Here is a 14,171-nt window from a genome sequence, read left to right as displayed (position 1 = left end):
GTCTAGAGTGGGTCTTTACACAGAGCACGTCTTCACCATCCCTGCACATCTGAGCCTCGACAACCCCATTGTACCTGTGAGTCCTGGGCTGGAGCTGAGTGTGCTGCCACGCCAGAGTCTGTATCAGTCTTTGAGATAGTCGAGTCATATGTTCTGGTTTGCTGTTGTGTCTTGGTGAGCTCTGTTGACGTCTATTGTTTCCTTTCTGCTCAGTCTGTTTAGGAGATTCAGTTTGTTTGAGTGAGATTGCCACGCACATTGCACTGAGGACCACCCACTGTAGAGAGCACGACACATTATCCGCGCTACAGACTCTCATAGATAGACGTACATAGATTAGCAAATCCAAACAACCACAACTTTGTGGTAGATCACATCGACGTCATATGTTTCATCGTCGGATCCTGGCCATTATTCAAAGGCATTGAACGGCACCTACTAGATTCTTCATGAAGGAGGAGATTGAGGCCATGAGGCGCCTTTGAGACACTTCATGTGATATCATTGTTGTGTAGGTTTTTTGGTATTTTTGTTTAGTCTTTTTCATGCTGGGATATGGATCATATGATCATGATGATATAACCTCTTTAGGTCTCATGGGTTTTTTGGGCCTTTTGCAAATGTTAATATAAATTTCCTTTCATTTCCCTAGTAAGGTGGTTCATGCCAATCTCTTCGTCATAGGTCTTTTAGGCCTTTTACAAATGTTAAAAATAAATTTCATTTCATTTCCCTGGAAAGGTGGTTCATGCCAATCCCTTCATCAAAGCCAGAATCCTTCAATGCCATGCATTGACTTTCCACGACACCCAGAGTGTCGATCAAGATAGGCTTCATGCTACTGCTATATTGTATCATGGTGACACTTATCCCCACTTTGTACCTTTGTGGCATTATACCATTGCTCATCTTACCAGCCACCCATAGGAGTCGGTAGCACTCCTATCTCAGTTTCTAGTTTGTAGTTTTCTTTGTTTGTACCCAAACTTGGTACTAGACTCACCATTGTAATCAGTTTGGTCTCATAGGTCATTTTGGCCTTTTGTAGACGTTAATATATCATTTCATTTCATTTCATTTCTCTCTAGATTCTCTCTCCTCTCTCTAAAGAGTGCTGATTTTCGCTCTCTAAACCTCAAATTCAGCTTTCTCTCTCCTTGCAGCTTTTCTCTCTCGAGAATCAGCTGATTTTCATTCTCTAGAACGTTGGAAAATCGTCTCTCCAAAACTGAATCCAAAAATCAATCAAAAAAATCCTTCCACTAAGTGACAAGATTGAAAATGCTGGTGTATAGGGATAGGGCTCAAGACTGTTGGCGCTAGGCTGATCTCGTACTTGGGCTGAAAAACGCTAGGGCTGATTGCTGATGCAAAAATGCTGATGCTGAAAGCGTTGGTCCTACTGATGGCTAAACGCTAAGGCTGAGGTGCTGAGGGGCTGGCTGCCTCTAGGGTACAGCGGGTGCTAACTTATGCTTGAGAAGTGACCCCTACGGTCACTTAAATATGGGATTAAAGCTGGGTCGGGCAATGCCAATAAAAACCCACGATGTGTCACTTTTAAATAAGTTAATAATCACTTATAAGAGGTGCTTCACATGCAGGTAAATACCTAGGCTGGGATACTAATGCTAGACTATGCGAACACTCCCTAGCGCCTATACCTAGCAAACACTAGATGTGCTCATGTGCAATCAGAGGGTATGCAACTAATTTAAGTGCCTGGATATGCACGTCCCGAGTATAGGCTCACAAGGATGCCAAAACACTTCCTAGGCTGTCCTAAACCCTAGAAGTAGGAGTTAGCTTGTCCACATACAGAAAGGGTTAGATGTGCATGTGACATAATCTCAGCTTGGTTAAAGATGTAGTCCTTCGACACCCTTGAGTTATACAACCAAAGATTATCTACCGATCTCTACTTTTTGGGACATTTCTTTCACGAATCAGATTGATAATTACACACTGGGTTTGCCTTTTCCTTTGCACGATTATTGTGTCGGTAAAGTGTTTTCCAACAAACGTCAACTCATGTCACATGCGAGAGTGGGTTATCACGATTCACATCACAAAGTAGGAGCTGGTCTTTATAGACATTGCTACCACTTCTCAGAAAAGAACCCAAAGTTCGCGAACTTTCACTCAAGATACCTTAGCAACAAGTTAGCACCTCCTGTAACACTTCTACCCAATGGTTGACTTCCGAAGAAATGACAGCACCGATTAGATGGAAGGTGTTACGTGTGTGGAGCTCAAGGCCATATTTCCCAAGACTATCTGACAGCCCCAAACGACAAACAACCACTTTTATCTAATAGCACAAACAATAAAAAACCTCGAACTTCAATTGGATTGATGCATACTTGATAGGCATCCCTACCTTTGATCCATCTAATGAACCATGTAAAACTTCGGGAAAAGTTAGAGATCAAGATGCCCTTATCATCTTTGATTCAGAATCCATGTAGAATTTTATCTGACCACAGTTAGCTGCAAGATTGGGCATTGGCCGATTGAAGCATAGATGGCCAAAAGGACTCACATATCATCGACACCAGTGATCGGATCACTTCAACTTCAAGTTCAAGCATTTACAGATCCAACTGATTTGTACATTATGGAACTTTTTTGTGACACACTGCATGTACGTCTCGAGATTGTATGGTCCCGTAGGAAAAGCCCAAGATACCTTTGATTGATTTAGTCCATCACTCTAGCAAGAGGACCGAAACCCGCTTTGAATAAACAGTGGAAGCAGCTTAGGATCTCATAATACATTGTGCATCTACATATGTAATGCTCCTCTGTCTTTGGCTTTAGGTGGCATAGATGTGGGGGGACTGATGTGTATTTGCCTATCTCTATCTGCAGCTAATGTGAGGATGTATGTAGTGGACCTATCGTACATCGAACCCCATGTGAAAGATGCCCATCCATGTAACTCGATTGTATAATGAAGCCTGGTGTGAGAGAAAATGGTCTCTGCAGAAAGCCATTTTCTTCCCGAGCTCCTCTCCAGACGACAACCATGTCCTCCTCGTGACCAATTGTGTGAGATCCTGCCTGGTAGTCCTGCTAATCTCTTGCCGTGTCAGTGCGAGCGATGGTGAATCCAATGAGTACACAAAAGGTGGTAGTCTTTCCATAGTGAAGCCATGCATTTGAAATCCCATAAGCCATGCATATAGGATATCGATCTCGTAAGTGCCTCAATCACAATCAGTGTGGCCCCCAACTCTGCTATGACAATCTCATGTGAGACTATGGCCTTACATATGATCAAACTGGATACCATAGTTACTAGAGGTATCTAATTGGTTTTATGTCTGTTTTTACTATTTAGGTGTAATCGAGGGCGATTACTCTTCTTTTGCTGCCCAGGGGGGAGAGGGGGGGTTGTATGTCTTAAAGAAGTGATGTAGCATTAGGTAGGGGAGGCCAAGTTACTTGGTTAAGCATAGTCACAAGGGACACGTTTGGGGATGGGGAACGGGGCTCAAATGGATTTTTAGTGTAAAAAAGAGGGCAGGACGGCAAGTGGGGATGGGAAGCCTAAAAATGGGCGTCCCCTGTGACTATGGGGTTAAGGCGATGATGTAGAGGTGAAGGTAGTGGTAAAGGGGTGAAAGACTTTGAACTGGTAGGAAGGGTTGTTGCCTTCTCCTATAGGACTTCAAAGGAATCCAAAGGGGACTGACACAGGACTGACACCGGTGTTCCTAGACTGCCTTGTGTGGGGCATACATGAGCACCTTTAGACCAACCCACCTTGACCCCAGGGCTGGCTCTAACAGTCGACCAAGATGGTATGGGCCTTGTAGTTGGGACTAGTTGACCCAATGGGCTGAGCCTACCTGTTGGAACTTGTCGGCTTGATGCAGCCACCTGACAAATAGGAACCGGGCTGAGTGTCGTAGTTGGGACTAGTTGTCCAAATGGGCTGGGCCTACCGGTTGGAACTAGTGAATCTGATGAAGCTGGCTTGACAAGTAGGACCTAGTCGACCAGTTGGAGCTGACTCAACAAGCGTGGACTTGTCGACCACTGGAACTAGTCGACCTATTGGAGCTCATTGGAGCTCATCCGGCAAGTAGGAACTAGTCAACCAGTTGGAGCTGAGTTGTTATACTGTGCCTAGTTGACTTTGACAGAGTGAGATTTCTATTGAGGTCTCACTGGGCGTGCCAAAATTGAGAGCATCTATAGAAGAAGTGTGTCGTGATTTGTGCTCTGTGATCTTTGGTGGGTGTGACTGAGTGCGATATGCATGAAACATCACTCGGATGTATCAGACATGAAACAATGACAATGAAATGGCAATTGATTTGGAATAGGAATAGTGAAATGGCTATATGAACTGGAATAACAATAGCATAAACTGAAGTTTGCCAACAACTGTAGACTCGATATGTGCTGGACCAGCGTACTTCAGTGTATACATGTGCCTGGTAGGCAGCACTGCCAGCAAACATCAAAATCAAGAGAAACTAGCTCTCGTTTCTTCATTAAGAAATGTTTGTGCATATTTGACTTGAGTTCCTGCTGATCTCTTCTGTTGCTACAATCTAAAATTGCAAATATAACGAGAGTTACAATTCCTAGTTGTCTATGCCTTAACATTTTTGTCTAGCTTTACAGTTCACCTACTTGTGGAATTGCAAATATAACGAGAGTTACAATTCCTAGTTGTCTATGCCTAACATTTTTTTCTAGCTTTACAGTTCACCTACTTGTGAATTTGTAGCAATATTGAAGATGTTGCCCGAGAAGCTGGAAGTATTGATGTGGAAACCAGCAACTTAGAAGGTCATTTTTCGCATCCACCTGGATTTTGCTGTTGTTCTTCAAGTACTTGTTGACGTGGTAAAAGTGAGCACTTGTTGCTCTTTGAGTACTCTCAATAAAATTGCAGTAGGCCTTTGATAAAATTCTTTTATGATGCATGTCACTCATTTCTGAATTTGCCACCATCTGTGCTGGCTTTCTATCAGAAAATGCAACAAATATCTTAATTTTCTCTGAATGCCATGGGTTCTTAGGTCTACGCATGGAGCTGGAGCAGCTGGGTGCAATGGGTGCTGCAGCTGACTTTTATCATCCTCTGTTAGATATGGTCCAGGTTTCTAGTAGTCACCTTCGTTTTATGCACTTCAGCTACTAATTGGTTCCTTTGATGATAGCTCTTTAGATTTTGGCAGGAAATGCTAAGCTGGTTGTATCAAAAAAGCACCACCCTGGAGAAGCAAGACTTTGAACGTTATAGCTCATGGTAGCCTGATGGTTTATTTCTTTTTCTTTCTGAGGACCTGTTAGTTAAATTAAGTGATGGTTTAGACTTCTGAATCTTCATTATGACTGTAGTTGGTCTGGGGAAGGTGCTGTTCAAGAGCTTGAACGAGCAGGAATTCAATATCAAAGCTTTGGAATGCTATCAGAGTGTGCTAAGAAGGTCATGTGATAATGAGAGCTTACTTTGAAGCATAGCATTGAGCACTGTTTCTTATTCCTTATTTTTTTCTTGCAGGCTGTAGGAGCTGCAGCAGAAGCGGAGACAGATGGGAGCCATCTAAGTGGCTTTGCTGCTGGCACTCTTGAAGGTATACTTTGTGTAATTTTCCCTTGAATGGTGGTTGCAATTACAGTATGAGGCCTACAAACTCTACTTTTTTCGAGCAGGCCTATTTTCGGTCTTGAACTTCATGCTGAAAGATAATGGTGTCCATTTGCATGATTATAGGCTTGTTGTGCAGAAATATGTCAAAAGAGATGCAGGTGTCTTTCTTAACAACCTTTCTCGGATTGTTAGAAATCACTTTAAACTTTTGCTAAATGCATATCATATGCTGTGGCCTTTTGTAGAGCTTGGAGTGACGGGATGGGTTAGCTCTTTTAGCCTTTGGTGCCTGAACCCAGCTGTAGTCTTTGGAGAAATTGCCTCAAAGGCCCAAAGTATCATCCTTACCTCTGGGTATGAGCTCAATTCTTTGCAAGCTCATGATTTTGAGGTTATGAACTGCCTTTGTATAGTGAAAGAGTTATTTTGTGCAGGACATTATCGCCAATTGGCTCCTTTGCTTCAGAGCTAGGAGTCACATTTGAGGTTTCCATGGAGGCTCCTCATGTTATTGACATGAAGACGCAGGTTACTGTTGATATTTCTACCAGCAATGAGGACTTGTTTTCTTTTCAGGACATCTTTTCTAATTCAGACGCCAAACTTCTATGAAAACAATTGCACATCATGTCTTGATTGTGGGAAGTTGGTTGCCCACAAGAGGAATCCATGCGATTGACTTAGCTGCCATATCTTAGAAAATGAGAAATATCTAGGCAGTACATTTTCGATGGGACATGTGAGACTGCATGGATGGTGTAAAAAAGATTATGAGTATCATTTAGAGAGCGATGACTATTAAAACTAGCAATCGTTGCAAATGGTTGGCTTTTTCAAGCAAGGGATATTAATCTACTCTATGAGATGAAATGCTGCAATCTGCAAGCATTGGACATAGTCCAGAGTGTGGACCTTTACTGGATTGATTGAACCTTAACCTATTTCACATAAGGCAAAAAAACATTGGAAATTATCCTCAAAGGTTTTAATTTTTTACCTTGGATTCTTTTTTTCTTTTGTCATGACTCAAAAAGTTGGTAATTATTCCCGTCTCAAATCTTTACCTATGCTTGGTATTTTGTATGCATGAATGGTTTGTGATTGGTCTTCAGGTCTGGGCAGGTGTGCTACCAAGAGGTCTGGGAAATGTTCCACTTAATGCTAGCTATAAACACGCTGATGGCTATGCTTTTCAGGTGAAGATCTATATTCGAACTAGATAGCATAGTATTTATCTTTTGCTGTCAAATTATGGTGCGTGCTGCATCATGGTTGTTACCTGTCTGATCAGTTTCAATGCGTTAAAGGATGCTCTTGGCAAAACCTTGGAAGAGCTTTTTAAGGCAACCCCTGATGGGGCATTGGTTTTCTTCCCAAGCTACAAACTCTTAGACAAACTCTGTGATCGTTGGAAAGCTACAGGCCAATGGAATCAATTATATGAGTTAAAGCAGCTTTTTATTGGTAAAGTGATCTTTGTGCTCCGAAGAATTTTTTATACTGAGTGCATCCCTATGTTCTAGATTCATCTTTTTCTTGTTTGATACTTGTCGAGGGTTAAGATTTCAAACCGGATTATTTCTTCTTATGTTTGGCTTGCAAGGTGTCGGCTAAATTTGTTGTGCAATGCTTCCCAGGTCTTCTGTTTGTAGGTTCTCTCAGTTGGGAGCTGTCTGCATGTGGCCTTGGGGTTCCATGGCAGCAGGCCAATCTTTGGAGTCTTGGGGACTGGCTATGGTTCTGCAGCTTTTTGAAGTGTAGCCCAGCTACAGTGTTAGTGTTCCAGTTCGTGAGCTAGGTGGGATAGTCCTAAAATTGGGCAGGTGCTTTACAGGTGGGCTAGTCGTAGTCTTGGATTGGTCCTGGAGGGCACTTTACAACTGATGATTCTTTGATCATTCAATCATCGGCTGGCCATAGGCCAGAGTAAGTTACAATATCGTAGCCACCTCCCACGTGGGTGGTTCTCCTCCACAATATGGGTTCATGTTTTGTGCTAGTCATCACATATGAGTCTACCAGTCTGTTCTGATGAGTCTTGAGTCACAATCACACATGCACACTCCACGCACGGATGAAGCCTCTACACCTTCATTGTACCTTGACAGTCCTTTGTCCGAGCTGAGAGTGCTGCCAGCCAGGTCCTTGTAGTTGCTACATTGTGAGTAGTGGAGCTCAGCTGAGTCTTGGATCGTGTAATAGGAAAACTATGTCGTGCTCTCTACTCTGGGTGCTCCTCAGTGCAACATACACAGAAATCTCACTCCATGACACACAAAGAGACGATTGAAAAACATATTAACAAACTGAAGTGTATACAACAACAAATGTACTCAAAGTAGACAACAAACTAGGCTCAAAGTCCAGTGCAAGTGCAAGCTCGATTGCTTTCATTGTATCATTAGCTACAAACTGGTTGGCATCACCACATCTCCAAATCGAGTGCACACAAGGTACAAAGGTACTATGGCTCAAATAGGGCAGGAAGAGTGTCGTGTGTAGGACTAGACTTTAGACCAAAGACTCATATCTGATTGACCATACATACAATGGATACATTGTAACATTCATAACTGCTAGGAAATATCTCTGAAAGACAACTGCACATCTTTGGATTGTGGTGGTAAGTGGTAGGCTGGCAACGGTGTCCACTCGACTATCATTCCTGTGCAAGGTGGAGCCATACGTAAAATACGGTACGTAAGGTACACAGTCATGTATGGATTGAGGTACGTAAAAATATGCAGTATTGATAAAAATACCTTAATAACTAGAGAAAAATAGAAATTTTGCAATAAAAGCCTACAAGCATATAAACTATCACTCTATAGCTGATTAGATAGATCTACCTACCTGGAAGATCGATCAAGGGATTTTTCACTTGGGACTTGTATGCCAACTATTGCAGAATACTCATTACCATGTACACGTACTTCAAACACAGTATTTGTGACCTGTATGATGATAAAATCTCAAATTAGGATACCACAAAGTGACAATTTCTTCATTCTGGACTCGACTAACATGGTAAGATGGCCGGTTTGGTGGTGTGCTTCCAGGAATCAGATCAATAGTATGGTCCTCATGACGAGATGGGGGTAGCTCGCTTGGCAGGCCTTCAAAGAAACAATCAGCATGTGTGTACATAAAATCTTGGTGTTCTTTGTCTAGTCCAGACATGTTCATTCGATGTTCATCATTCAATGCTTTCAAAGAGATTGAGTAAACAAAAAGACAGGATTTCATTAATTTTGAATTGGCCGAAGCCGATACAATAGGGATGGACTCGCCCTTCAATTTTACATCTAGTACAATTTTTATGCCCTTCTCGTTTGTCAAAGTCGCTTTCTTGGCCCGATAGTCGACCACATCGTTGTTCTTATGGTACCAAGGGATTCCTAGGAGGACGTCACACCCTTCCAAAGGCATGATGTAAAAGTCCTCGTGCCCTACATACCCGTGACAATGCAAACGAAGTTTGCCAATGATAGGCGTTATGGCTACGTCCTGTCCGGGTGCCGCTAGAACTGCCTCCGCTGGTGGCCCCATCCTATCGGGAGTAATCTCGAGCCGCGCCACCAATTCAAGTGAAATGAAGTTGGCCTTGGCTCCTCCATCAAAAAAAGATAAGGGCTTCCTGATCTTTCACTCTGCCCCAAGCTCGGGAAAGTTCTGTACTTTCTTCTATCTCGCTTGGGTTGGTTCTTATGCAATCCGGTAGGAATCCTGCTTTTATCTTGCCTTTTTTGCCATGTTCCTCTGCTGCTCTAGAACTCTCTGGCTTGTCTTTAGTCTGTCCTTGTTGTGCCTTTTTGGGGCACTTTGAGGAGATGTGCCCTTGTTCCCCGCAACCAAAACACCTCCCCTCTTTGAGATAGTTAGCCCTTTCTGTAAGAGCCAGTTAGGGTTGTGTATCTGTAGCAGGCTACAATGTCACTTTCACAGGATACACAATTAGTACAGTTGGTCTGGTCTGGTTCACACTGAACGGACTCTCTGGACTAGGCAGCGACACGTGGCAGGGGTACGACGGTGGTTCTAGTGGACATCGTGGCTAGGTCACCAGCACCACTCATTCTGGAGATAGACTTAGATGGCTGACATTTATGAGCCGTTGGTGGCTCTTTATGGTGGGACATGAGTAGTAGCTGTTGGGTCATAGAGATCATCTTCTAGATATATGGTCTAGGGTCGTTGTTTGGAGGAGCGAGTCTATACACACAGCACGTCTTCACCATCCCTGCACATCTCAGCCTCGACACCCCATTGTACATGTGAGTCCTGGGCTGGAGCTGTGTGTGTTGCCACGCCAGAGTTTGTATCAATTCTTTGAGATAGTCGAGTCATATGTTCTGGTCTGCTGTTGTGTCTCTGTGAGCTCAGTTGTTGTCTATTGTTCTTTGTTTTCAGTCTGTTTTGAGTGAGATTGTCACGCACATTGCACTGAGAAGCACCCACTGTAGAGAGCACGATACACTATCCGCGCTACAGGTGCTCTCATTTTGGCGATCACGGTGGGACCTCAACTGAAGTCTCACTTTCTGATAAGATACAAATCGTGAAGCTAGTTGGTTTCGCTTACTTTGCCTTGCACTGTGTAACCTACTAGTCTGGTCCTCTCTCGTCCTGGTCTAGGCCTTCCTCGTCACTGGTCTAGTCCTTCCTCGTCCCTGGTCTAGTCTCTCCTCGTCCCTGGTCCAACCGGGGTCTAGTCACTTGTTGGTCTAGTAGAGTCTAGACTTGTCTTCATCCAGTTAAAGCAGTTAAAGGTCTTCTTGCCCAAAGCTTGGTTGGATTTGTGGTCGGTGCATAACACATACAAGGCGGTCATTTGAGTGTCAAAGCACACTACTAAGTCCTCTGAAGTACTACAACATAAGGCGTCAACCCTTGGTACTTGGTAGAAGTCCACCAACCTCATCACCCATACCTCCACATACAGCCTCATCCATTCCTCCATCAAGTTTGACATCTCCCAAGTCACCTTCCCCAGTGAAGCTCTCCCCCATTTTGTTACAGCAAGCTATTGAGCAACAGGCTCCTGAGCAAGAGGCCATGGAGGCGTTGACCAATGTGTTGGCCAAGGTAAACATCAAGTTTCCTACCCTCAAGGGACACTCCTCAGAAGATGCAGACGACCATGCAAGGAGGTTTGTATCTCTCTGTAGAGGTCGTGGTCTTAACAGGAAGATGCTTATTTGGTACTCTTTCCATCTACCTTAGATGGCTTAGCAAATAAATGGTACAGTAAGTTTGCAGAGAATCATTTTGCAACTTGGGCAGCTTTAAAACAACAGTTCTATGCAGCATTCAGGCCAGGTGACTACCAGGAAAAGTGTTGGATGAGTTAGCCAACATGGTGCTCCAACAAGAGGAGACTTTTGCAGAACTCATGACTAAAACCAAGTCTTTGGTTGCCAAGCTTCCCCAGCAACCCGGTGAATTTATGGTTAAGAAGTGGGTGGAGAAGGCTCTTCCCAAAACTTCTAGTCTCTGACCCGACGCCACTCTGGAGGAGTTTGTCGCGGCTGCTACTAGGATAGAGGGAGCTAGGAAGCTGTTCACAAACTCTCCTCAGGTAGAGACCCCTTCAATGTTTTTGGAAAGTCCTTCTGATCCTTTAACTTCTTTACGCAGGGAACTGGAAGCCCTAAAGTTACAGCGAGCTCTTCAAGAGGAGAGGTCCTTCTCTCTTAGATAGGAGAAGCCTCCACATCACGAGGCATTGGAACAGATCAAGCGCGAGCTAGAAGAGATCAAGCCTCAGCAGGAGACTAAGGCTATGGTTTGATGTAGCTCATGCCGCTCTCCAGGGCACCCTCCACAGGAATGCCCCCTTCGGGTTTACTGCCACTTCTGTGAAAAGTCTGGACACGAGGACAAGGACTGCTACTACCTCAAGGGATTGCGACAAATACAGCAAAGTCTTGGTCCTACTCTTCAATAAGGGCCAGCACCTGCATCCAACATGGTTTCTCCATGTGGCCATCCACACCATATGCCACCTTTGTTGACAGCCCCTCCTATGCAAGGTATGCAAAGTACTTTTCCGTCTCAGAGCTTTTATCATACCCATGCTCCCTCATCACCTCAAAACTTCTATGCCTCCACCTCCAACTCCATACACTAGGAGCAAGGACCACCTCGCCCTTCGACTCGCTCATTGAATCGGCCCATTTTGTGCTACAGATGCGGGGAATATGGTCATTACCAAAGCAAATGCCCTCTGCCTGAAGGGTCCCCTCCCTGCCGTCATTGCCTTGAAATGAAGGATCACTACAGTAAGGATTGCCCTAAAATTTGTGCATCCACGGCTTCGAACCCAAGTCAAAGCCATAATGAGTTTGCCTATCCCAAGCTCAATTTGATAGCAGTTAGCACCGTTCCTCAGCCGCCCCCTTCTACCCACGTGGTTACCCCTCAAAATAAGCTGTAGTTGGTAGAGGAGCCATCGGGTGTCCTCACTCGAGCCGAGAGAGCCTCTCTCGGTCTTAGCATTCTAGCAAGTTCAACTCCCCCACACATTCTCACACTAGTGGATACCCTGCCTTCAGCTATTGACAAGCCATCCCCCAGTGCCATGAAAGAATCCAAACCTTTGCTCTCCAATATTGATGAAGCTTTCTTGGAAGCAGTTTCCGATCTACAGAAGATCAAGGTACTAGAAACCACTAGTAGAACAAGAAAAGCTTAGAGCAGAGACAGTCTTGAAGAACATCTTCCAACAAGTGTCCCTCTATGACATGTTGCAACTAGATGCGAGTTTTAGAAGCGACACCCTTGCTGTTATTCAATCACTTTACCCCGGAGCAAGTCCTAGTGGTGGGCACCTCCCAGTGCGACCATCAGAGTCCTATATGATATCAAATCCCGCTGCTCCCCTCACTGATTATAGAAGCCTTCGCCTGACAGTGTCCGTCTTGGGGGAGCAATTTTCAGGAGTAATTGTGGATGCTTGAGTTCACTATGATGGCTTTAGGCCTGCAACCTACTCAACTTGCCCCCTTCACAGTAACATTGGCCGACCAGAGGACAGTATATCCTGTGGGCATAGTGGAAAAGGTGCCTTTGCACGCACAAGATTTCACTTTTTAGTTTGGATTTTGTTGTGATTCGTCTGCCATAGGTGGAGGGCAGATTTCCCTTGCTCATCGGAAGACCATGGCTGCGACACACTAAAGCACTTCATGATTGGGGAAACGATGCCATGTGGATACATACTCTTGGCTCCCCGATGCAACCAATTCGCCTAGAAGGAGGCATGGATCCCGTTGTGCAACATAGTTCTTTGTCCCTAGCAACCAGCCTTGAATTGGAACAACCTACTCCACCTGACGGGTCAATGAGGATCTGTTGGAGTGGTTGGATGCTACCAAATCTATGCCCTGTTTTGGAGTTTCGATTCACTCTTTGCCTAAAGGTACACCCTCTTCCAATGTTTCCACAGTAACTAAACTTAATGAGCCACCCGAGCCAGCTCAAAGGTCGAAGGTCACAGAAGCTACTCCTGATGCGCCCTTGGTGGAAGCCTTTGAATTTGGTGAGCCTACGAAGAATCATAGAAGCGGGAAGAAATCACCTCTACAAGAGTTCACCCCCCTGCAAACATCAGCCTCAGTTGTGTCTGCTTCTCCGACCAGAACAAAGCTCTCCTCTTTGTCTAGCGAGCTCCCTTCACAGAGCCTGTCCTGCTGGATGAATTACCTGCACATGATAGTTGTCTTGCTCATGGTACCTCCGCATGCTCTCCATCAACTGCCGCGCTCTGTAGCATCTCCTCTTTCAAACAGTGGACCATGGAGTTGTCTTGCTCATGGTACCTCCTCATGCTCTCCATCAACTGCCGCGCTCTGTAGCATCTCCTCTTCAGACAGTGGACCATGGAATTCATCTGCAATGGAACAAGAATTATTCCGGCCACCCCCTCACACCCTCTCGCCCCCATCTAACCCCTACACCCTCTCGCCCCCATCTACCCCATCTACCCTATCCCCTACACCCTACACTCCCCCTCACACCCCCTTGCCTCCCTACCCCTTTCCCCCTCGCCCCTAGTCTCCACGCCTTGCCCCCCTACTCACCCCTCGTCCCTACCCTTTTCCCCCTCGCCCCTTGTCCCTTCCCCTCGCCCCCTCACCAGTCCTCGCCCCGACCCCTACCCTTTTCCCTCTCACCCCTCGACCCTACCCTTTTCCCCCTCGCCCCTCGTCCCCCTACCGACCCCTCGTCCCTACCCACCCCTAGACCCCTATCTACCCACCACTCGCCCCTACCCACCCCTAGACCCCCTATCTACCCCTTGCCCCCTATTCACCCCTAGACCCCCTACCCACCCCTAGACCCACTATCTACCCACCCCTCGCCCCTACCCACCCCTAGACCCCCTATCTAGCCCTCGCCCCCTACCCATCCCCTATCCACCCCCTACCTATGGCTCACCCCCCTACCCACCCCTCGTCCCCCTACCCACCCCCTACCTAGGCCTCGCCCCTACCCACTCCCTATCTAGCCCTCAACCCCCCTACCCACCCCTCGCCCCTACCCACCCTTTCCACTC

At 45.5% G+C, this 14,171-nt stretch overlaps 1 protein-coding gene across 1 annotated transcript in view; it reads left to right on the top strand.

The window, feature by feature from the left end:
- LOC147437562 (uncharacterized) overlaps positions 1 to 14,171 on the top strand; it is an 89,913-nt gene that overhangs the window by 54,400 nt on the left and 21,342 nt on the right. The window contains exons 11-20 of the mRNA XM_086487076.1: positions 4,745 to 4,806; positions 5,040 to 5,119; positions 5,199 to 5,269; positions 5,362 to 5,449; positions 5,525 to 5,597; positions 5,677 to 5,772; positions 5,860 to 5,968; positions 6,049 to 6,142; positions 6,727 to 6,810; positions 6,922 to 7,078. Of these exons, the coding sequence (XP_086343202.1) occupies positions 4,745 to 4,806; positions 5,040 to 5,119; positions 5,199 to 5,269; positions 5,362 to 5,449; positions 5,525 to 5,597; positions 5,677 to 5,772; positions 5,860 to 5,968; positions 6,049 to 6,142; positions 6,727 to 6,810; positions 6,922 to 7,078 (914 nt within the window). The remainder of the gene's footprint in view (positions 1 to 4,744; positions 4,807 to 5,039; positions 5,120 to 5,198; positions 5,270 to 5,361; positions 5,450 to 5,524; positions 5,598 to 5,676; positions 5,773 to 5,859; positions 5,969 to 6,048; positions 6,143 to 6,726; positions 6,811 to 6,921; positions 7,079 to 14,171) is intronic.

The sequence above is a fragment of the Adiantum capillus-veneris genome, chromosome 17 (assembly GCF_014529385.1).
Source record: "Adiantum capillus-veneris isolate H3 chromosome 17, ASM1452938v2, whole genome shotgun sequence".
Taxonomy (NCBI): domain Eukaryota; kingdom Viridiplantae; phylum Streptophyta; class Polypodiopsida; order Polypodiales; family Pteridaceae; genus Adiantum; species Adiantum capillus-veneris.
The sequence above is the reverse complement of the archived record's forward strand: the minus strand, read 5'-3'. Positions and strand labels throughout refer to the sequence as shown.